The 23,101-nt window shown below is 39.9% G+C and overlaps 3 protein-coding genes and 1 long non-coding RNA gene across 4 annotated transcripts in view; 1 reads left to right on the forward strand and 3 right to left on the reverse strand.

The window, feature by feature from the left end:
• Positions 1 to 614: 614 nt before the first annotated feature.
• The window catches only part of LOC146613871 (ciliogenesis-associated TTC17-interacting protein-like), a 39,443-nt gene continuing 16,956 nt past the window's right edge, over positions 615 to 23,101 (reverse strand). The window contains exons 5-9 of the mRNA XM_085378778.1: positions 2,418 to 2,585; positions 2,205 to 2,329; positions 1,066 to 1,142; positions 904 to 974; positions 615 to 803 (exon numbers count right to left, since the gene is read on the reverse strand). Coding sequence (XP_085234904.1) covers positions 615 to 803; positions 904 to 974; positions 1,066 to 1,142; positions 2,205 to 2,329; positions 2,418 to 2,585 — 630 coding nt within the window. The remainder of the gene's footprint in view (positions 804 to 903; positions 975 to 1,065; positions 1,143 to 2,204; positions 2,330 to 2,417; positions 2,586 to 23,101) is intronic.
• LOC146613872 (zinc finger BED domain-containing protein 4-like) lies at positions 8,199 to 9,274 on the forward strand. Its single transcript, XM_085377563.1, has 2 exons — positions 8,199 to 8,416; positions 8,758 to 9,274. The coding sequence occupies exons 1-2, from the start codon at positions 8,313 to 8,315 to the stop codon at positions 9,272 to 9,274; spliced, it is 621 nt and encodes a 206-aa protein (XP_085233689.1). The 5' UTR covers positions 8,199 to 8,312.
• LOC146613873 (uncharacterized) lies at positions 14,359 to 19,194 on the reverse strand. Its single transcript, XM_085378077.1, has 6 exons — positions 18,627 to 19,194; positions 18,504 to 18,541; positions 18,284 to 18,440; positions 18,165 to 18,212; positions 15,918 to 16,016; positions 14,359 to 14,625 (listed from the first exon to the last, which is right to left on the reverse strand). Exons 1-6 carry the CDS (start codon positions 19,186 to 19,188, stop codon positions 14,390 to 14,392), a joined length of 1,140 nt encoding a protein of 379 aa, XP_085234203.1. The 5' UTR covers positions 19,189 to 19,194; the 3' UTR covers positions 14,359 to 14,389.
• LOC146613874 (uncharacterized) lies at positions 20,022 to 22,354 on the reverse strand. The gene is made up of 4 exons (XR_014907067.1): positions 22,301 to 22,354; positions 21,380 to 21,485; positions 20,734 to 20,804; positions 20,022 to 20,653 (listed from the first exon to the last, which is right to left on the reverse strand). It is a non-coding gene; the product is annotated as an uncharacterized LOC146613874 (long non-coding RNA).

A 23,101-nucleotide genomic window follows, 5' to 3' on the forward strand; every position in this document is an offset into this window, starting at 1 on the left:
GAATGAACGTTTTGCGGTGCTGCAAACGCTTGCATTTGATGCGGTACTTGGATTGTTTTGCCACGAGTTCCCAGCATGCAATGCGCGAAAATCACGTGATTGCTAAACAAGGGGGAGGGTGCATCCAGCCTCCTCGGCTGTAATTGGTCCAGCCCAGAGTCGATCATGACCACGACCGTGGCTCAGGGGGTTGGGAAGCGTATCTGTAACCGGAAGGTCGCCGGTTCGATCCCCGGGCTCTCTGTCCTGATCGTTGTGTCCGTGGGCAAGACACTTTACCCTACTGCCTACTGGTGTTGGCCAGAGGGGCCGATGGCGCGATATGGCAGCCTCGCTTCTGTCAGTCTGTCCCAGGGCAGCTGTGGCTACAACCGTAGCTGCCTCCACCAGTGTGTGAATGTGAGAGTGAATGAATAGTGGCATTGTAAAGCGCTTTGGGTGCCTTGAAAAGCGCTATATAAATCCAATCCATTATTAATTGGCCGATCCAACACCTTTCATTATATATACCCTTCCTAAAAAAAAAAAAAATCCATCGGCCCATAAAAACAAAAAATCGCCAGCGGCCCACCGTATGCCCGATGGCCAGTCCAGCTATGCATGTGATAATGTGACTAGAGGGACTGGGCTTCCTGGTCTGCGTCTGCAGGATGATTGGCGGCAAAAGGGGTGAAGTACTCTCTGGCAAACAGAAAGACGTCGTCTGGTTTCCTCAACAACAGCAACTGCAGGAAGTCAAATATTAGTGCTCGAATCTCTGGATGCTGTCTCAAGTATGAGGAGTGGTCGGCCTTAAGCTCTTCCTGCCAAAACAAGACATAAACACACATTCATTTTCTGCTCAGATGGTCAGTAGAGTAATGGAAGTCTAGTATTAATCTCCTGTTGCACATGACCGGCTACCTTTCTGTCCAGAAACTTAGAACGCATCTGCATGTCTTCCTCCCACACAAGGGGGATCTTCTTGAAATCTACTGTAAAATTACAAATACACAAATATCACTGAATCTTTCATTGGAATCATACCTCTTATGTGTGAATATGTGTGTGGGGGATGTGTGTAACCTTTTTCTGCCTTTGATGGCAACTCTAGAAGTCTCATGGTGACTGGTGACCCCACCTGAACTCTGGTCACCAGATGCCTGATCAGAGAATGTAACGAGTCAAATTGAAAGCACTAGTGTAACACATAACAACAATAATAGCACTTACTTGTTATTCAGAAACCGCTTGAGTTAAACCAGAAAGTCCTCATGTATCACCAATATTCTTTCGCATACAAAAATCAGATGTGTCCTATTCCATAGGTATATCTACACTTTATGGGAACCTTTCCCTTCAAAATGATCATTTTTAGAAACTGAATAGTTCCTAAGATGTCAAGGACACAAAGCAATTAACTATTCTACTATAGCTAATGTTATAGTTTGGACCCACAAAGAAGAAGCATCAATGGCTCCATTAGCAGTGGTTAATAGTTTTGGCTAACATGTGAAAGATCTCTAGTTTAAGACCAGGAGGTGACATAAATCACAAGCAGGGTTGTACCAGGAAGGATGCCTAATCAAACATGTGGGAAATAGTAGAAATTCTTCTTTTATTTACCCCTTTCCCTGTTTCATCCACACCTCTTTAACCTCACTTACTGTCGGAGTTTTCTTATCACTGGTGGGCTCCTTTGTTCCATACCTGAACTTACCTGGCACAGAGTATATAATGACTGCACTCCCTTCCACCTCACTCTGTTTGCTTCTGGACTGGGAACAGCTAAGGTGAGTTAGCTTAATTTACTTATTTAGCTTTAAGTCAGTGACTTGAAATCTAACCTTGTTTGGTCTTTTTAAGAGATTGCTAGTCCATGTGTGGCAATCTTTTGTGTAATTTAAACTACCTTTTTCTACAAGTTAACTGGGGAATCACTGATGGTTCATTCATACTGGTTGCCCATGCTGATAACAGTCCTCTCCTTTTAAACACCTAACTAATGGATCCCTTGTGATTAAGGGAAGCATTCAATAAGTAGTGCTATTGTGTGATTAAAATGATTTGTTGTTTAGTCTACATTAGTGACCTCCTATCAGCAGTAGGTAATATAAACATGAAACTCAACAGTGGGCAGCTGCAGTCTGTTTGGTGCACAGAGGGAGGCAGTAACACAGTCCAACATGTGTGGGATGATGGAGAGGTACATATATTAAGCTTACCCATCATCCAGGAAGTAGCACTGCCAGGTACTGGGGCTGCCCTCCATGGACTGAATAATCCTCTCTACCCCAAATACATCCAGGAGCTCACCCCCGACCTCTAGCTGCCTCTGACCCAGCTCTCTCTGAGCACAAAAGAGACCACAATCAGAGCTCAGTACTCAAACAAGTTACTGATGGACCAGGATGTCTTACACAGGCATAAAGACTTACAAAAGAGGTGTTAATTATGTGTAATCCTGGGTCTAAGGAGACAAACGTCATGTTTTCTGGCATCTTCCTCCTCAGAGCGATCAGGCGCATCAGCAGCAAGCTGGAGCCCTCAGTTACCAGCCCTCTCAGGACAGACATGGGATAGGACATGCTCTCTTCTGTCACCTCCTGTACACACACACACACACACACACACACACACACACTCGCTTAAGTCCCGTTTGGGGTCGCATATCTTAACTCCCACCCTTTGGGGACACCACTTTCTGTATGGTTTAGAAGCAAGCTGGAGCAGGGGGGCTAGGAGGAGTTGGCCGTCCGGCTGCGGTCTGGGGTGTGGGGCCTCCCTGCTGCTGCGGAGTCGGGGCGGTCTGCCTCTCCCCACCGCAGGGAAAAGGGTAACACCACCTGGGTCTGGGTGCAGTTCCCCCCTCCAGGGACAGGGGTACCTAGACCCGGTTTGTAGAGTACGCTTGGGGAGTGTGATCGCGTATACAGCGTCTCTTTATATTTGTCTCCACGTCGGTTGAGTGTGAAGTGCACATGAGAGCATGAGGGTGGGAATGGATGTTTGTGTCTGTGTGTGCCTGTATGTTTGTATCTATATGTCAGGTTGGGTATCAGACGCCACCTCTCTGGGGACATCTCGGGCCTTCCAAGGTTTGGAGGCCTATCTCCACCCACCACCACTTCCCCTGCCGGTGGCGGACTCCCTCAGGTGTCGGTGCGTTGGTGGTTCTTTGTATCTGGGGGTGGGCGTCCGGGTACACACCGGCTCACTCCTTGGCGGCCGCTTATTGGGGCTCGCTCAGGCCATTTCGGGGGTGGGGTGCCCCCGGCCTCTCGGCCTGGGGCTCGGTCACTCAGGCACAGCTGGCTGCCGGCGGAGCCCACGGGCGCATCACTGCAACTCCCCCTGGCTTCTGCTCCGCGGCTGCTGAATGAGCCCCCATCTGGGACTCTCCTTAGCTCTTACTGGGACAGTGGCGCAGCTGCCCCTCTGTGGGTCTTCCTTGGTCTCTTGTGTTCTGGGGGCCTCTGGATGTCTGGAGTTTTGATCTCCTCCATACCCGCTTGATACCATAAAGGACAGGGCTGTGGCTCCCCACACTCCCTAACAGATCATTACATGGAGAAACCTTTGGAATGCAAGCATGCTGATCCACACAGGTGTGCACACAGGTGTACACATGGGTATTCACAGACGCGGACTAAAGCTTTCTTGGCTGCTGCCTCAAAGCACATTGTGCGCTGTCTATCTTGCGTGCTGAACAATATCGTCTATTATTTAGTATCTATTGATATCTATGACTAGCTAGTTTATTGTGATGGTGCTTTTTTTTCTATTATTATGTTGCTCTTTGTTGTTTGCTGTCTCCTCTGTTTGTTTGTTTGTTTGTTTTTTCTCCATACAGGTGACCCAGGAGTTTTTTTTTTTGTTGTTTTTTTTTTTTTTCTCTCTTCCCCCCCTTCTCACCGTCTCTTCTCCCCTTTGGTTTTCTTTCTTTCTCTCCCCCCCTTTCTTTCATTCTTTCCCCCTGTCCTATTAAAAAAAAAAAAAAAAAAAAGATGACAAAGGATGAACTGAAGCTCCGCCATCACGTGATGTCACATGCTGCTGTTTCTGATGTCACTTAAAAAAAAAAAAAAAAAAAAAGAAGCAAGCTGGCAACTCAGTTTTACTCCTCCAAGACCACACAAATAAAAAATCACTTGAGATTTTCATTTTAAGCAACATTTGTCCAGACAGTATTTTTACCTTCCCATTGGGGACTGGGAATGTTTAATGTCCCCTTTTGGGTCTTCAGCGATACACAGATAAACAAACTATTTTATGCCACTTTTGGGGACCTTACTTCCCTTTTGGGTCTTCAGCAATACACACATACACAAGTTATTTTATGTCAGTTTTGGGGATATTACTTCCCTTAAAGGCAGTTCCTTCAAAGTACAATGTAAGGTTAACTACCCAATCTAACAATAATCTAAACAATAATTAATTAGAATCAGAATCAGAATACTTTATTGATCCCTGGGGGAAATTATTTTTTGTTACAGTGCTCCAATTAAGGTCTCTATTTATCTTGAAGAAATCAAAACTATGTCCAACGTCTCGGCCACAGAACAATTTAAATTTTTGACTGCATTTGTTACTACTGTGTTGTTTTGGGAGTTTATATGCACATCATTAATGCAGAGAAACTTGGATAAAAAAAAATCATCTGTAGTATTGAGTGTTTGTTACCAGCAAATTGTAAGGCAAGAACTTTGCTTCCAAATATGTTCACTGGGAAGAAGTCCCTGGTCCCCTGTCTTCATCTTGATCCTTTTTCTTATTCTATTGTGGTTTTGTTGCCTCCATACCTGACAGAAGAGACTCAATCTCATTGCTTGAGGAATCTGGATTTTGGAGATCAATTTTTTTTCACGTTTCAGGCATTTCTCATGATGCTGCTTCAGCTTGGTTAGTCTTGAGTAGATAAACATAAGTTAAATAGGCAAACATTAGACAGTTAAAATAGTTTTTATATTCTATTTAAACTAAAAGAAATTTCTAATTTCAACTATGAATTGTTTACACAGGTAATTTGTACACAATTACCAAGGGTTCATTTGATTTTCAGAAACTATCCAAACCTATCATAAAAGATTTAATTTAATTATTAATAAACACACTGCTTTAACCTACATTAGAACCAATCAAAATATCCTTTAGCTCATATCTGTGAGTGATAAGACAAGCTGTACGATTTTAGAATGGATATCTTAATTTTAGTTTTCACTGATGTTACAAGTAGATTTAACATGAATAACAAATAGACAAGAGACAATTAAAAACTGCCAAAGAAGATGACTCTTATGACTTCCGGGGACATTTCTAACAAAAATGCACTGCGTTAACCTGAATGAGGACAATCAAAAGGGATATACATAAATGAAATTGAATTGATATAGTACCAGAGTACAGTGATCATTAACTGATCGTCATTAACAATCAGTGACCATAAACGGTTTTGTCACTGATCTCAAGGGTAGATTAATACTAAATACAGAAATATACCCATCCATCCATCCATCTTCATCCGCTTTATCCGAGGCCAGGTCGCGGGGGCAGCAGCCTAAGCAAAGAAGCCCAGACCTCCCTCTCCCCAACCACCTCCTCCAGCTTATCCGGGGGAACACCAAGGCGTTCCCAGGCCAGCCGAGAGATATAATCGGCTGGCCTTTCAAATATACCTCCATTTAAAAATTGCAAAAACATATGCAACAATAGTTATTGGTACACCTGACTCTTATGACTTTTGGGGACATTTCTAACACAAAAACACTCTGCTTTAACCTAAATGGGGACATTCAATGGGAAACTTTCCTTAGGGAACTGGTTAATACAATAAACTCTGATTATTAAACATCTGCATATGTTAAGGTATGTGTAAATGCTTTTCGGATGGATTTCTTTATCTTAGTCCTCATTCTGATTGGTATTTGTTCCTTATTTTTAAATCTTAGACATAGTGAAGGTTTTTTTTTTTTAACATAACCCTTGCTTGAGTGTGGGGATCATTGATAAATTGTTCTCTGACTTCATGGATAGATTTATACTGAAAAAGAACATGATACTATTTTTAGAAAAAAATTCCAAAACATATCCAACTATAGTCATTAGTATGCCATATACTTATGACTTTTTGGGGACGTTTTTAACACAAATACACTCCGCTTTAACCTAAATGGGGACATTCAATGGGAAACTTTCCTTAGGGAACTGGTTAATACAATGAACTCTGATTATTAAACATCTGCATATATTAAGATATGTGTAATGATTTGGGGGATGGATTGCTGTATCTTAGTCCTCATTCTGATTGGTATTTGTTCCATATTTTCAAATCTTAGACATAATGAAGGATTTTACAACATAACCCTTACTTGAGTGTGGGAATCATTGATAAATTGTTCTCCGACTTCATGGGTAGATTTATACAGAAAATAGGGACATGATACCATTTTTTTTTTAAAAATCAAAGCATATCCAACTATAGTCATTAGTATGCCATGTGCTTATGACTTTTGAGGACGTTTCTAACACAAATACACTCCTCTTTAACCTAAATGGGGACATTCAATGAGAAACTTTCCTTAGGGAACTGGTAAATACAATGAACTCTGATTATTAAACATATGCATATGTTGAGGTATGTGTAATGATTTGGGGGATGGATTGCTTTATCTTAGTCCTCATTCTGATTGGTATTTGTTCCATATTTTCAAATCTTAGACATAATGAAGGATTCTTAGTTTAGGTTCTCTGGGTGGGGTTTGGTTAGAGTTTTAGTGTTCTGGTTTTCTGTCTGTGTTCCATAGTTGCTGTCTCCCCTGTCTGCTGTATCCCCACATCCAATCAGTGTCTGTGTCTGCCCTGGTCCCATGTCTCTGTTCCCTCTGTTGTAGAGATGGACCGATCCGATATTCAGTATCGGTCCGATATTGACGTAAATTACTGGATCGGATATCGGAGAGAAATTTAAAATTTTTAATCCGATCCAGTGAATGTTACAAAAGCACCTCAAAAACTCGCTAACATGGTATAACCCAGGTCATGACCTTAGCACGTCAGAGCAATATGCGTCACGTGATCGAGCGGTTATCGTGTGGGAGAGGTCAGAGCCATCATGTCAGCAGTGTGGACTTATTTCAAACTAAAAGACGAAAAAAGCAAGACTGCCGAATGCAACTTATGCGATGCAAGTGTTTCGCGAGGTGGTAGCAGTGTGGGGATTTTTAACACCACAAACATGATTAAACACTTACAGAAACACCACGCAAAGGAGTATGCGGAATTTAGCCTGGCCTCCAAAGCTAAGCAGAAAAGTGTACCATATCAACAAACGCTTTTGGAAAATATTCAGAGACGTGAGAAATTCCCTCCGGAAAGCAATAGAGCGAAGCTGATAACGGAGAAAATGGTTGAATTTGTTGTGCTTGATGACCAGCCCCTTTCCGTTGTGGAAAATGATGGTTTTTGACGCTTAATTGAGCATTTAGAGCCTCGCTACATGCTGCCAAACCGGCATTTCATCTCGGAGGAAGCTATCCCAGGCAAGTACAAACAGGTGCGCAAGTTCATCTCCGAAAGTTTGGAAATAATTCCCACGTTAAGCATGACGACTGATATTTGGAGCTCGGACGTTTGTCCGTTGTCCCTGCTAAGCCTGACTGTACACTGGATAGACTCGAGTTTTACAATGCAAAAAGCAGTGTTGCAGGCCAAAGAGTTTCGTGGTTCACACACAGGAGAGTCCATCGCTGCAGCTATGGAGGAAATGTTAAATGCGTGGAAAATTCCGAAGAATAAAGTCCACGTTGTTTTGCGAGACAATGCCAGCAATATAAAAAAAGGCAATGAGCCGGCTAGGTGTTGCAAGTTTGGGATGCTTCGCGCACACTTTGCAACTTGTGGTGAATGAGGGACTGCTTGCACAATGTGGTGTATGTGATGCTGTGACAGTGGGCAGAAAAATAGTGGGTCACTTCAAACACTCACCACAGGCATATTCGCGTTTGGAGGACATTCAAATGGAGCTGAACATGTCACCCAAACGTCTGATACAAGATGTGCGAACAAGATGGAATAGCACATATTATATGATCAAGATCCTCACAGAACAGAAGCGAGCCTTGTGTGCATATTCTGCAGAGTATGATCTGCCTGCCACACTTAGTGCACAGCAGTGGGGGTTACTGGAAAAGGTCCTGACAGCTCTAGCTCCCTTTGAGGAGTTAACAAAGGAGGTAAGCGCATCATCCTCATCTGCATCTGATGTCATCCCTATTGTCTGCGTCCTTAAGCGCCTGCTCTCCCGAGAAAATGAGGCCGACGATGGAATAAAGAAAATGAAAGGCACTCTTCTCGAAGCGGTTAACAGACGCTTCAGAGACGTGGAATCCGAGCCACTATACACAGTTGCAACACTGCTGGATCCAAGATATAAAGACAGGTATGTAAGGCTTCACTCATGTTATTTTAACAGATCAACTTGTTTTGTGTGTGTCTGTGTGTGTGTAAGTGATAGTGCATTAGAGAGAGTGTGTCAGAAAATGGTGAGGACATTCTAAATTAGTTGTGATAGACTTGTCATTCAGTCAGGACACCACCATTGCACATTATAACATGTATTGTCTGATTCAGAGTAGTACAGCAAAGTATGTTGAGGTCTTTATAATGGGCATGGAATAAATAGCAAGAATGAGGAATGATAGTTTAATCACACTGCTGAATGATACTAATGATAAATTTAATGATTGTTTAATATTCAAGTTTGGACTTTTTTCATTTCAGGTACTTCACGAGTGTAGAAACCTCAAAACAAGCTAAAGATGCTTTGTTGGCAGAGGTGAGGAAGATGGAGTTTTTGAGAACTACATTAAACTCCTCAGAGCCAGCAGAGGGGACATCAGCAGTCTTGGAGCCAGCAAAGAAGACTCCACGGGTGGAATCTTCCAGCCAAAGCAGACTTGAAAGTGTTTTTGATGAAATCCTGAAGAAAAACACTCAAGATCCTGTTCCTCAGTTAGCCACGACAAGTGCACGCATTGAAGTGCAAACTTACCTTAGTGAGCCAACCATTCAACGCTCAGATAATCCACTGCTGTACTGGCAAGTCAACAAACTTAGATTTCCCACTCTGGTTTCTACAGCAGCTAAATTTCTCTGTGCACCTACCACAAGTATTGAGAGTGAGAGACTCTTCAGTACAGCCTCCATTATCATTAATGAAAGGAGAAGCAGGCTGACAGCTGAGAAGGTTGAAATGTTGATCTTTCTGAAGAAGAACCTACCTCTCATGTTAAAGTGAAAAAAAAAGTTACAACTGCATTATTACAAGAATGTTGTTTGCTCTGCTAAAATTGCAACTTTTTTCAGTACCAAAGGGGTTTTGAAATTTGCATAAAGTTGCACTTTTATTTACTTGAATTTTACTTTAAATACTTCAAGATTTAAAATTCTGCATAATGTTGCACTTTTATTTTGATTAATGTTACTTTAAATACTTTGAGATTTAAAGTTCTGCATAATGTTGCACTTTTATTTTGATTAATGTTACTTTATACTTTGAGATTTAAAGTTCTGCATAATGTTGCACTTTTATTTTGATGAATGTTACTTTAAATACTTCGACATTTAAAGTTCTGCATTATGTTGCGCACTTTCAGGATGGATATTTTGATAGTGGTGACAGCTAAACAGTGCTAAAGTTTAAATAAAGAGATATGCATTGTTGAACTGAGCAATATTTTGGGTGCAGTCTTTTTCTTGCATGCAAGTATAAGAGAATAGCTTTAGTGTTCTGTCTTTTTAAATTTGACTTTGAACTTATACAAAAACAGTTTAAAAAATAGATATCGGATTTATATCAGTATCGGCAGATATCCAAATTTATGATATCGGTATCGGTAATAAAAAAGTGGTATCGTGCCATCCCTACTCTGTTATAGTGCCTGCATGTGAGTCTGTGTCTTTTGTTCAGTCTGTGTTATGGGTTTCCTGTTTTACTTTGAAAGTCCATGTCTGATGTTAATGTGTCTGGTTTTGCTTCCCCTTGTCTCGTTAGGCCTGATTTGCCCCAGCTGTGTTTCCCTCCTGTTACCCATTCCCTGATTGCTCCTTCTGTGTATTTTAGCTCTGTGTTTCTCTGTGTCTGTGTCACGATCTACCGTTTATTTTGCTGTGTGTTTTGTCAGTCCACCGGTGTTATTTTATTTTGAGTTTTTCCAGTTATGTTATGTTTGAGTTCAGCATTAAAGCTGTTTCGGTTTAAGTTTGTCTCTGGGGTCTGCACCTTTGGGTCCTATTCCTGTCCGCACACAGCCGTCACACACCAGAAGACCCTTACTTGAGTGTGGGAATCATTGATAAATTGTTCTCTGACTTCATGGGTAGGTTTATACAGAAAAAGGGACATGATACCATTTAAAAAAAATAAAAATAAAAATACAAAACTATATCCAACTATAGTCATTAGAATGCCATATGCTTATGACTTTTGGGGACGTTTCTAACACAAATACACTCCTCTTTAACCTAAATGGGGACATTCAATGGGAAACTTACCTTAGGGAACTGGTAAATACAATGAACTCTGATTATTAAACATCTGCATATATTAAGATATGTGTAATGATTTGGGGGATGGATTGCTGTATCTTAGTCCTCATTCTGATTGGTATTTGTTCCATATTTTCAAATCTTAGACATAATGAAGGATTTTACAACATAACCCTTACTTGAGTGTGGTGATCATTGATAAATTGTTCTCGAACTTCATGTATGGAGTTATACTGAAAAAGGGACATGACACTATTTTTAAAAATACAATACAAAAGTGTATCCAACTATAGTCATTAGTATGCCATATGCTTATGACTTTTGAGGACGTTTCTAACACAAATACACTCTGCTTTAACCTAGATGGGGACATTCAATGAGAAACTTTCCTTAGGGAACTGGTAAATACAATGAACTCTGATTATTAAACATATGCATATGTTGAGGTATGTGTAATGATTTGGGGGATGGATTGCTTTATCTTAGTCCTCATTCTGATTGGTATTTGTTCCATATTTTCAAATCTTAGACATAATGAAGGATTCTTAGTTTAGGTTCTCTGGGTGGGGTTTGGTTAGAGTTTTAGTGTTCTGGTTTTCTGTCTGTGTTCCATAGTTGCTGTCTCCCCCATCTGCTGTATCCCCACATCCAATCAGTGTCTGTGTCTGCCCTGGTCCCACGTCTCTGTTCCCTCTGTTGTAGTGCCTGCATGTGAGTCTGTGTCCTTTGTTCAGTCTGTGTTATGGGTTTCCTGTTTTACTTTGAAAGTCCATGTCTGATGTTAATGTGTCTGGTTTTGCTTCCCCTTGTCTCGTTAGGCCTGATTTGCCCCAGCTGTGTTTCCCTCCTGTTACCCATTCCCTGATTGCTCCTTCTGTGTATTTTAGCTCTGTGTTTCTCTGTGTCTGTGTCGCGATCTACCGTTTATTTTGCTGTGTGTTTTGTCAGTCCACTGGTGTTATTTTATTTTGAGTTTTTCCAGTTATGTTATGTTTGAGTTCAGCATTAAAGCTGTTTCGGTTTAAGTTTGTCTCTGGAGTCTGCACCTTTGGGTCCTATTCCTGTCCGCATACAGCCGTCACACAACAGAAGACCCTTACTTGAGTGTGGGGATCATTGATAAATTGTTTACAGACTTCATGGGTAGATTTATACTGAAAAAGGGACATGATACTATTTTTAGAAAAAAAAATCCCGCAACATATCCAACTATAGTCATTAGTATGCCATATGCTTATGACTTTTGGGGAATACACTCCACTTCAACCTAAATGGGGACATTCACAATCCTGCAGCTTATTTATGTTTCTTTGTTTCAGAATAATAAATAAATTAAACAAATAACATAATATTCCCCTTCATAAAGCTTATTTATTTTTTCCGTTTCATTAGCCTCTCTTAATTAAAAAGATAATCCTCATTGTTAGCTTGCACATGAAAAACTTGAGGATGCTAATAAACATATTTTATTATTTTAGAATCATAAAAGCATAAAAAAATGAAATCCCTTAAAATATTGAAAGTTTGGTTCATTCAAACATCCCTTGATGTTTAATCCAAGACAGCTCTGAATGTGTAACTTATATGTGGCTAGCTTTTTCGGGTTAATTAGCTCAAGTCTTTTTATTCCAAATCAAGGGCACATCTAGCAAACCAGTATTAGCAGTTATTACTAAATAACTTTCTTACATTCAAACAGAAAATTCTGAAACTTGTCAGCAGACACTTAAGATATAGGTATAAGAAACTAAAAAAGTTTTAATCACTCTTCATACTTTTAAAGCTGCTCTACATGCTGCTGCTTGCACACACCTCCATGGCTGCGATCAAGGCCTATGGTGACATAGAAGTCTTACCTCACCTCCCCTACCTTTAGGCTGTCCCTGCTCTGTCCCTCTTCACTCTCACACACACGAACTCCAGACCTGCATTCATCTCTTTCCTCTGATCCCCCCCACCCGACAGACATACAAAACTCTAAACATCGCCCTTTGACTGACTGCCCCACCCCCACTTGCACACGAACTCTTTCCCGAAAGCACTCTGATTGTATGACACTAGTGTTCATTGTATTATGTTGTACATAGGACTTTTGTTTTGTTTTTATCTTTAAGTTGTTCACTGTACACTGTAGACCGTGGGAGCATTACAATTTAAAATCCCTGTGTATCATCTGTACATGTGGGTTTTCAGAATAAAGCTGACTTTGAATTTGACTTGAGTCAAGCTCTGCACATATCTCTAAGGCCCAGTCAACCATGCTACAGGAGCTAATCTTTCCCGCTTGTATCCAGGATATCATTTTTTTCTGTCATGATCCATATGTAATGACCATTGTCTTACACAGTTTTTGATCAGCTCTTAAAGAGACTTTGGTGAGAATTAAGTTTTATGCCATATGCTTGTGACTTTTTATGCTTCTTAGGCAGTATTTTACATACTGCCTAAAAGGTATTAACATTGAAATTTAAATTTAGCTCAGCTGTTTCACCAAATTTTGGATCCCTGCACCATTCAACAGAAATTCAAGAAACATCTTAAATATGTTGCAATACAAGTATCAAGAATTTAGAGTAATTTATGTCAAGCTGCAGTTCAGAAAGCAAATATGAACCTAAAGTGCTCCATTATTTCATGCATCTGCGTCACATCATGCCAAATAATTCTTTAAAAAATATTAAAACTATTTATATCATAATTACGTGAAATATGACTCTTTTGTATTTTCTAGTGTCTTCTTTACCCTTTGAAAATATTATCTACTAAATAGTCTACTGATTTCTGTTATTTAGTCAAGAGAACAAATGTTTGTTTATATAAAACCATTCATACAAAAGAATGTTGAATAAGATTTTCAACAAAGATCAGTAAATTAAAAGAAATCTTACACTATAATAATATAAGGGTTAGGGAGAGGTAATACACACACAAAAAAATCCAAGAAATGTCACTTTTGGGGACAGTGGAAATTCTTGCAATTTCACACACTTCCACTAGGGGAAACAGAGTTATACGCAGATTGCGAAAATTTTGGGGGGCAATGTCATACACATACACAAAAAATCTAAAAAATGTCACTTTTGGGGACTGGTGAGATTTTTGGATTAAAATACGTTTTAGAGCATGCTGAACGTTGTTAGAGGTAAATCTAATTGGGGACGGTGGTTTTGGTCCCCAAAGGGAGAGGTGTCCTAAATTGACTGGTGTGTGAGCTGATAGAAGTCCCCAATTTTGACACAAGCAAACTCTCTCACACACACACACACACACACACACACACACACACAGGTAAAGGTGAATTGGAAGGACAATTTTTTCAAACAATATTTTTGCAACACTAAACGGACCCCCCTTTCCGCTTGTGCTAGATAGATGAAGTGCATCTTTAAAAATCCCATTTGAGTTGTACAACACAAATCTCACTTCAAAATTGTGAAAAACACACCAGAACTCAAAATATAAGAACCTGACAACATGGTGTAATAAGAGGACAACACTAATTAGGTAACTTGGCTCCTCCCCCTGACATGAACAGTAATTGTCAGGGCTAACTTTATTAACAGGACAAAGGCCATACACATACACAAACATGTATTTTGTGTGTATTAAAAGGGCAACAGGTGAATAAAAGGAACAAATTGAGTGCATTTTACAAAAACAGGATTGTTTTGTTAACAGAAATGAAAATAACTGGCAATATAAAATTATATGTCCTCTTAGATCAGATGCACTAAAACAGTGTCAACAAAATGAATTTACCAATCTTCTAATAGTAAAATTCTAAAATAAATAAATGAGAAACCAAAACATACAAAATATCTTTTGTAACTCCTCCAAGAAGTACTTTGGAGTTATGTAGACTCCTCTACATAGGATTTTCTTTTTTCTTCAACGACACGCCCCGATTCCTCACAAAATCTCTGATGTTTTGAATAGAACGACCAGCCAGAGCAGGATCTTCTGCAGTTTTGCATTGCTGGCATTCGATAATAGTGGCCAGTTTTCCTTTTTTGATATGTTCGCCAAAATACTTCATTATCGCAGCAACCTCCGTGGGAGACCAAGGATGCTTTTTGACCCTCCTTGCATTTTCCAGAGAAGCTAGAAGCAGAAAAAAATAAATGTAAACAAACTACTTTTTAAACAATTTTTAAATTAAAGGGGACGTATTATGCTCAATTGTGTGAGTTGACATGGTTGTAGGATGCAAAAATATAATGGCGATAATCGGCTTCCTTCAAATAAGCCGAAGAATTGAGTTCTGCACACACTAGTTTTACAGCCCTGCTAAGAACAGTTAGTGTTTAGTCTACACAGCCCAAAGACGGCCTTTGCATTGTCCACGAGGACAGGTGCTGAGGCTGTGATTATGCTGGATTGTGCAAAATACACTACCTGGGACCTAAAAGAGCTCCTTTTTTAGTTGTTGAAAACCTACACTTAAGGAGTCGGGAGGCAATTCATAACCAAATATACATACAAAAGCAACAAAAAAAAGTGGGTTTTGCATAATAAGTCCCCTTTAAGGTGAATTTGTTGTAACAGTGTTTCTTTGGTATAAATCCTGTAATGCTGACTGTTTAAATACTTATTACAATGGATGAATACATTTATTTAAATGTAAAATTCTGAAAGGTAGCCCACATTAAGTCAGAATTCCAATAAATAGCTATGGCAAATCACTATGGATGGAGAGCATTTTATTCCACACACCGTTATACAACAAAAAACATGTATAGCATGATATTGTAATAATTTGAAATGTATAACATATACTCAAACATTTCATATATAACTGTCTGACTCAAATGTTTATTTAAAAACAAGGGTGGACCCTGCCTGACCATGAGGTGGGCCTTCAGGTTTTTTCAGTGAACATAATTTTCTTCAAGACGTTCAGGTTACAGCCCACAATTAGCCAAACCAGCCCAAATTTTCCAATATTATCCAGATTCTGCCTATGGGAATAAGATGATGTTCAGAGTATGGAGATAATGTAGAAGCCCAATGGTTGAGGAATCCTCAAAATTAAAAACCCAAATCATAATATGTTCTCATTGCTTTGTTTATTAATTGTTTTGGTGCATTGCTGTTTTGAAAATGATAAGTATTTAAATGTATTACAGATTAAAACAGGCATAGGGAAAGTAATTTAAACATTTATCCCATTACTTAATACAAGGTATTGTTCCACATTGAATGTGATTTATGTTTTACCTTACCAAGTAGGTTAATATAACTGTCTAACCAAGTTGTAGAATTATGGTACGGTCCCTGGCAGAAAGATGAGCATAGTCACCATACTGGCTTGGGTGGTGTGGATAACTGGGTTCAAAAATGCATGAAGTTTACATTTGTGCTTAAGTGACTTTTGTATGCATGTCACCATTTACCAGATTGTTTATTTGTTTTCTTCTTACTGCTTGGCTTCATCTCCTTGTTTAGTATTCTGTTGGGTTCAATGACCTTACCCGCTCCATTTTTACTTTGTGCTGAAAAACAAAACAAAACAGTAAGCATATATTTGTTGTATTAAATCTCTTATAATGTAATGTCAAATGCTCCTGAATGTGGTCAAGCAACTAATGGACCTTGAAATCTTGAATATGGTTTCTAAGATAAATCCAGAGTCGCAACTATGACTTTTAGTTTAAGGTGACACATGTGAATGTGGAATATGGCTAGAGCTATTACAGCTGATATTAAAAGATACAAGGCTGAATTTTTCTCCAAACAAGACTCCGGTGTAGTGATGGGATTTCCGGCTCTTTTTAGAGATCCGGCTCTCTCGGCTCGGCTCACTAAAAAGAGCCGGCTCTTTCGGCTCCCGAACCGGCTCTTCAGGTTATTTTGTTGCTTTCATTCATTTATTATTAACAACAATATAAAATTATGCACAAAATGAATTACTAATGTTTAAAAACGTGTTTTCTATGTATATATGCTCATTATATAAATCTGCTTTTATTTATTCACTCCACATAAAATTTAAAAAATAAATTATAAAATACAAAAACCTACCATTTACAATTTAACTTTTAAAATTTAAACTTTAAATTTAAAAATACCAAGTGCCCAGTGCTCAGCTCAGTGGGTAGACACACTGGCAGCTTTACTTATATCACACTTAATTCACTGTGTTTTATCTTCCCATCGCACTGATGAGTGGACAGTTTTCAGGTGCCCGTGCACCGGCTCTATATGATATCCTTTTCTTGCAGACTCTACACTCTGCCTATGTATTGTCAGTAAAATTTAAATGGTTCTAGATTTTGCTTCTTTTCTTGGTGTCACTCATTTTCTTTACTCCACCTTTCTAATGTGACGACATTGTCTCTTGTTGTTGCTCCCGGCTCTCTTTCTCTCTCTCTCTCCCTGCTGCTCTTTTCGTGTGCTACTGCTGTTGCGAGTGTAACTACCGCCCCTAGCTCCTCCCTCTGCTCAGAGGCGGGAGGGGTGCAAACGCAAGGCTCTGTTTGCGCCCCTCCCGTCTCTACTCAGCGCAAACACAAGGCTGACGTGCAGCGAAAAAAGTGAGAGAGAGGGCAAGAGAAAGTAAAAAAAAAAAATCCACGGCTCCCAATAAGGAGCCGGCTCGCATCGTTCACTTCAAAGAACCAGCTCTAAGAGCCATTTCGTTCGCGAACGACCCATCACTACTCCGGTGACTGGTCAACTTTCCACTCACCACTGATTTACTGTAGAAAGAGGATGAGAGCGTAGAGGGAATACTTCAGAAGCGCAAACCAGGTAAATAAAGAGTAGTAGATCAGCCCTCCACACACCAACTATTTTCATCTCTCTTGATTAATCTCATCTCCTTCTGTCTCCTGCAGGGCAGCTTCCTTTCTAACATCCTTCAACAAACCTTCCTCACTGTCCCTTGTTTGCACATGCCCAACACAACCTCAACCTGGCCAATGTAGAACAATGTAGACATTTTTTCCAACATGTGCAGTCCCAATGATATTGTTCTTCCTAATCCTATCCATTCTCTCCACCCTCAAAAAGAATCCCAGCATCTTTGCTTTCCCCAAACTCACCTCCAAGAACTGCAATCTATTAAGAACTCTGCTGCCCCCTTACTCTACTGCACTCACTCTAGAGACTATATCACCACATCCTAAAAAGAACATTACTGGCTGCACACTGACTATAGTATTGAGTGCAAACTCCTAATCAACTTTTAAGCCTTCAACAACCTCGCCCCCGCCACCCTGAGGGATTGTCTTTACTGTCACTCTCCCACAACACTGCTAACACTAACCTCCTTACCCCCATCATCAAAATCATAAATCTGAGGGTACAATCCTTTGCCACTGCTAATTGCACCCTCTGGAACTTCCTCTGCTCATTAGATTCTCTCTAGAACTTTAAATCACAGCTCAAAATCACCTGTTCAAACTAGCATTTCCTACCTGACCATCCTCCAAAACTGACCTTTCTATTCTGTTGAGCTGGTCTTTAGAAAGATCCTTGACTTTCTTTAAATTACCATTTGGACAAAGGTAACAATCACTGGAAAAATGATAGTAATGAATTATCTTTTTTTTTTTTACATAAAGATAGCAAAGATAGCAAAAGTGTCTAGGAAGTAGTTACAAAGGTAAAAGCTTCAATAAATGATGACAAACACATACCTGGAGGTTCCTTGACAACTTTCTTCATCATTCTAGTATCTATAGAATCTGTAATAAAGTCTATTAGTCATGTGATTTCATAAATTGAACAAAGTTGAGACTAATCACATTGTACTTACCAATCTGTGGATATACAAGATTTCCTTCATTGACCTCACGCTCCGCTCCGACCTCCTCACGCTCCGCTCCGACCTCCTCACGCTCCGCTCCGACCTCCTCACGCTCCGCTCCGACCTCCTCACGCTCCGCTCCGACCTCCTCACGCTCCGCTCCGACCTCCTCACGCTCCGCTCCGACCTCCTCACGCTCCGCTCCGACCTCCTCACGCTCCGCTCCGACCTCACTTTCTTCACTTGAATCTGTCAACTGTAGGTTATCTAACAAAATAAAAGATTGTCTTAATGAATTATAAGGTTATAGTGCAGGAAACGTGTATAATTCTTAACCTTAACACCACTTTACCTTCGATTTCAATCTCTTCAAGTGTTTTGCCTTGAAGGCTTTTGAGAGACCCTTTCTCCATGGCAATCAGTAGTTTGGATATTTTGGCAAGCTGGGTAGTAGCCTCTGGAAGTCTATAATATTCGCGATGAACACGAATATCATGACCTAGGAAGTTGGCAACTTGGTCTAACTCGTGATTCTTGAGGTTTAAGATCTGAGACAAAGTTGCGACATGTTTGCGCAACTGCGTTGAACGTAGGTGTTCAGGGTTTTCAGCCCCACATTCAGTCGCATAAATCCTCAAACAGTCCTGTCCTCTGTAGGGAGTCAGACAATGAGGTCTGGCAAACAGGAATATGTTTTCTGCCAGAACACCACAGTCTTGTCTTTTCTCTGTCAGCCGTGTTATGGCATTCACCATGTCTGGTGAAAGTAGCACTGCAACCTTGCGTCCTCGTTTACCCCTCAATTCTACACGACTGAAGTGTTGACAAAGGTAAAGTTCAAATTTTGTCAGTCCAATTGCAACATCCTTGTGCAGGGTACTAGTGTCTCTCTCCTGGAAGCCATTCAGTGTCATCTTTGAAATTTCTCCCCCTTCTCCTGTTAAATAGTATTACATTTGCCATGGTAGCTTTACAAAGTTCACTGTATGATTTTGGTGAACTATGCTCTTCCAAGTCCTTCAGTGCTTGTTCTGTAGTCTTCTCCAGATGTCTATGAAGACGCTGAACATCTTCTGTGAAAGGAAGTGTGGAAGGCTTGTTGAAGTGCCACTCGTTTAGTGTGGTTAATGCAGTATGGGAGATGAGTTCTGACCACTTTGTAGCATAAAGGGTTTTGAAACTCTGGGTTGACTTTATCAGTGCACTGTCTTCTGCCATCAGTGCTCTGCAATGTATAATATCACAGACTTTCTGCAGTGAGTGTCCCAACTTTAAAGCAAGGCTTGGAGTCGAGTAGCAGTTCTTTTCTTCATCATACCCACACACCTTCTTAACAGCTTTGATAACCACATTGAAATTTGCAGGTCTTACAGCATCCTCAAAAGTGTGTATTGAGCATTCTTTCCGAAGTGTGAGCAGAAGTCTTCCACATTCTCGGAGTGTCTGGCGAATGTAGTCAAATTTGGTGGGATCTTTCCCATGTTTGTTAAAGAATGATTGAGCAAGCTGAAGAATAGAGAAGTCACTTCGCACAGTAGAAGTTATTTCATCATCTTTCATGACAGCTAATATCTTCCAAACACCGGGGGAAACTTGCTGACACAGAGCTGACTCACTCATACAGGCCAGGGACAAGACCTTTTTTCGTCCCCCCTCTGAATTGGCCTCCACTGGTTTTGAAGAACATTTACGAACATGTCTCCAAAGATCTCTTTTAAGATATAATGCCTCGAAATAAATGCAGTGAATATAGTCTTTTCCTTTGTAGGGTTTTTTTGATGTGCGTCTGGTTTTTAATGATCCAATCCCACTTGCGATGACCTCCGAGTTATGTCTGTGGTTTCCTTTGTTTCGCAGCTTAGAAAGCATTTTCAAACGGTCTTTGGACTTCTTGGGAAGACTTAAAACTCGAGCAACATCTGCATGTGATTTCTCATGAGTTTTTAAATGACGTGTAAACTTTGTCTGTAGTTTTCCACAAATGTAGCAGTATGTTTTGTTTCTTAGTGAGGAGGATGTTTTTAAGGAATCTTCAGCCGTAGTATTAGAGTCATCAACAATGCCTTCAGCATCAGACTTTTCTGCTGTGGCAATAACCCCTGATACGTCGAGCTGTCTTGTGCCAATTCCATCTTCAGATATTGATTCGGCATCTTCTGAAATTCTTTGTCCTACTCTCTCTAAAAAACTTTCTAGGCGAGGTCTTTTCGTTTTGCAAGCAGATTGACTGCTGGAGATCTCAGAGTTCTGTACTTGTTTGCAACTTATATTTAAAGGCTCTGATTTGTTGTCCCATGAGCTGTCTGAGTCAGCTATAGAATCTGGCACATATTCCTCTTCTGATGAAGCCCCCTCACTTGAACTATCTTCACTAAAGACCTAATAACAATCAAAAACACAAAGTAAGACTTTGTTTACCTTACATATTTTACTGAGAAGAATTCTGCAAAAACACTTACCTCTGGAAGAGGTTCAGTGAGGTTCACCTTGTGGCTAACATAACATCTTTTGTGCCAGGACTGGTAGCAAACTAGACAGAGAAAAATTAAGTTAATAAAAGAAAGGTAGTTAAAGCCGCTTTCCCCAATTTAAAAAAACAGGCTAGATGGAAGCATAAACACAGTCAAGAAGGCTCCCCCCTCCCATTGGATATTATCCATAGGCCACACCCCCTGGTGTGCTTTGCTGCTAAACAGGCCAGTGCATAGTGTGGTGGAGCCATGTTAATGTAGAATTTAAGGAGTCAGGAAAGACTGTTCTATCGTTTTTCTGGACTGAGCCATGTTATTGGCTGATGGTTTTAGACAAATGCAACAGAACCACTTCATTTTTTTTTCTTTAATCTCCAAACAACATTTATAGCTATGCTTTGTTAAAATGTTGTTATGAACATGAAAAAAAAATATGTTAAGCTAACTTGTTTTTGCAAATTGGGTATAGCAGCTTTAATAATGACATGGTAAGTAAATATGTAAAAAGTGCAGATGTAAAAGGTTCATTATGAACATATATCATATTTACTTATGGATTAGTTTTTATAGTGTTCCTTATGGATCATATTTAAGATATTCTAATGTACCCAACCTTCCATAATTAAATAATTACCTTCACATCTCACACCACTCCATTTCAGAGGCGAAAAAGGTCCTCCACATGCAAAACATTTTTCTAAACTTGACATTTCGTCAGGGACTAGATCATGATCGCAGTCCTGTTTGGTAAAAAAAAACAAAAAAAAAAAACAGTGTAATCAAAAACAAAATTCATACTTTTGTGATGTAAAATATCACAACCAAATAGTTGTTTTGGTTCCTCTTTAAAAAGGAGTTAAGGACGGAAGAAAAAAAAAAAAAACAGGTTCAAGTGTTACTAAAACTATTAAATCAATTTTTGTAACTTTTGCAATGCAAAATTTAAAGGGAAAAATACCTGCTGTATATAGATCAATTTTCAAAACAATTTGTTCTTCTAGGTTTTATATTATGGTATATATTACAAAACCACAATGAAAAGAAAATTCATTGTGGACCCACAACACCCAAAAAAGATTAGACTTACAATTTGTTCTTTCTGAAATGAGAAGATGTGTCCAAAGTTTTGACTGGGAGTGTAAAAAAGTATAATTAAATCATGAAGTCATGAATCCATCAAGACATAACGGATGGCCTTTACACAACAATGTTACATAAATGTGCTTAGCATTAACAGGAAAGAGTTTAGCGATTGTTTCGGTTGTATTTACATGCTCCTTCCTATAGTAAGCTTCATTCTTGCTCCTTGATCAGCTGAAATTCAAATATGCGATCTAACTACATCAGAGTTCATTTCAACCAAGCCGAGAACTACGTCTTTATGCAAACCAGATTTAGGGTTGGGGTTTCATACTTCTTGTTTCAAATCTCAGTCCTCCTAATGCGTGCATCTTACTTGGTCAAGATAACCAAGGACCCACATACCTCAATACTGCCTAATAACTAGCACCTCAGTCTACAACTAAAACAATCTGACACTGAAACTCCAATTTACCTTTGTTGCGTCGTTAGGAGAGGAACTGGCTGCATTCTCATCCACAGCCTGAGATGCCACCATGTTGGATTTCTAAAGAAGAAGCGTGAATAATGAATGGCAGTCTTTGGGTCTAGCCAAGATGAATACAGTCCTCCTAATGTCTGGACCTGTCCAGTTGAGTATTACACAGGACCCGTGTGTGTATGCACAATTGCCAGAGTAACTCTCATTGATCTGAATTCATTTCTAAACTCAGTCCTCCTAATGTCTGGACCTGTCCAGTTGAGTAATACACAGGACCCGTGTGTGTGGGCGCACTTGTAGGTAGAACTCAGTTGTTTATACTTCCTGTTTCAAATCTCAGTCCTCCTAATGCGTGCATCTTACTTGGTCAAGATAACCAAGGACCCACATACCTCAATACTGCCTAATAACTAGCACCTCAGTCTACAACTAAAACAATCTGACACTGAAACTCCAATTTACCTTTGTTGCGTCGTTAGGAGAGGAACTGGCTGCATTCTCATCCACAGCCTGAGATGCCACCATGTTGGATTTCTAAGGAAGAAGCATGAATAATGAATGGCAGTCTTTGGGTCTAGCCAAGATGAATACAGTCCTCCTAATGTCTGGACCTGTCCAGTTGAGTAATACACAGGACCCGTGTGTGTATGCACAATTGCCAGAGTAACTCTCATTGATCTGAATTCATTTCTAAACTCAGTCCTCCTAATGTCTGGACCTGTCCAGTTGAGTAATACACAGGACCCGTGTGTGTGGGCGCACTTGTAGGTAGAACTCAGTTGTTTATACTTCCTG

This window comes from Diplotaxodon limnothrissa, linkage group LG18, assembly GCF_057381915.1.
Source record: "Diplotaxodon limnothrissa isolate DT_005_m linkage group LG18, D_limnothrissa_male_GT1.1, whole genome shotgun sequence".
NCBI classification, from domain to species: domain Eukaryota; kingdom Metazoa; phylum Chordata; class Actinopteri; order Cichliformes; family Cichlidae; genus Diplotaxodon; species Diplotaxodon limnothrissa.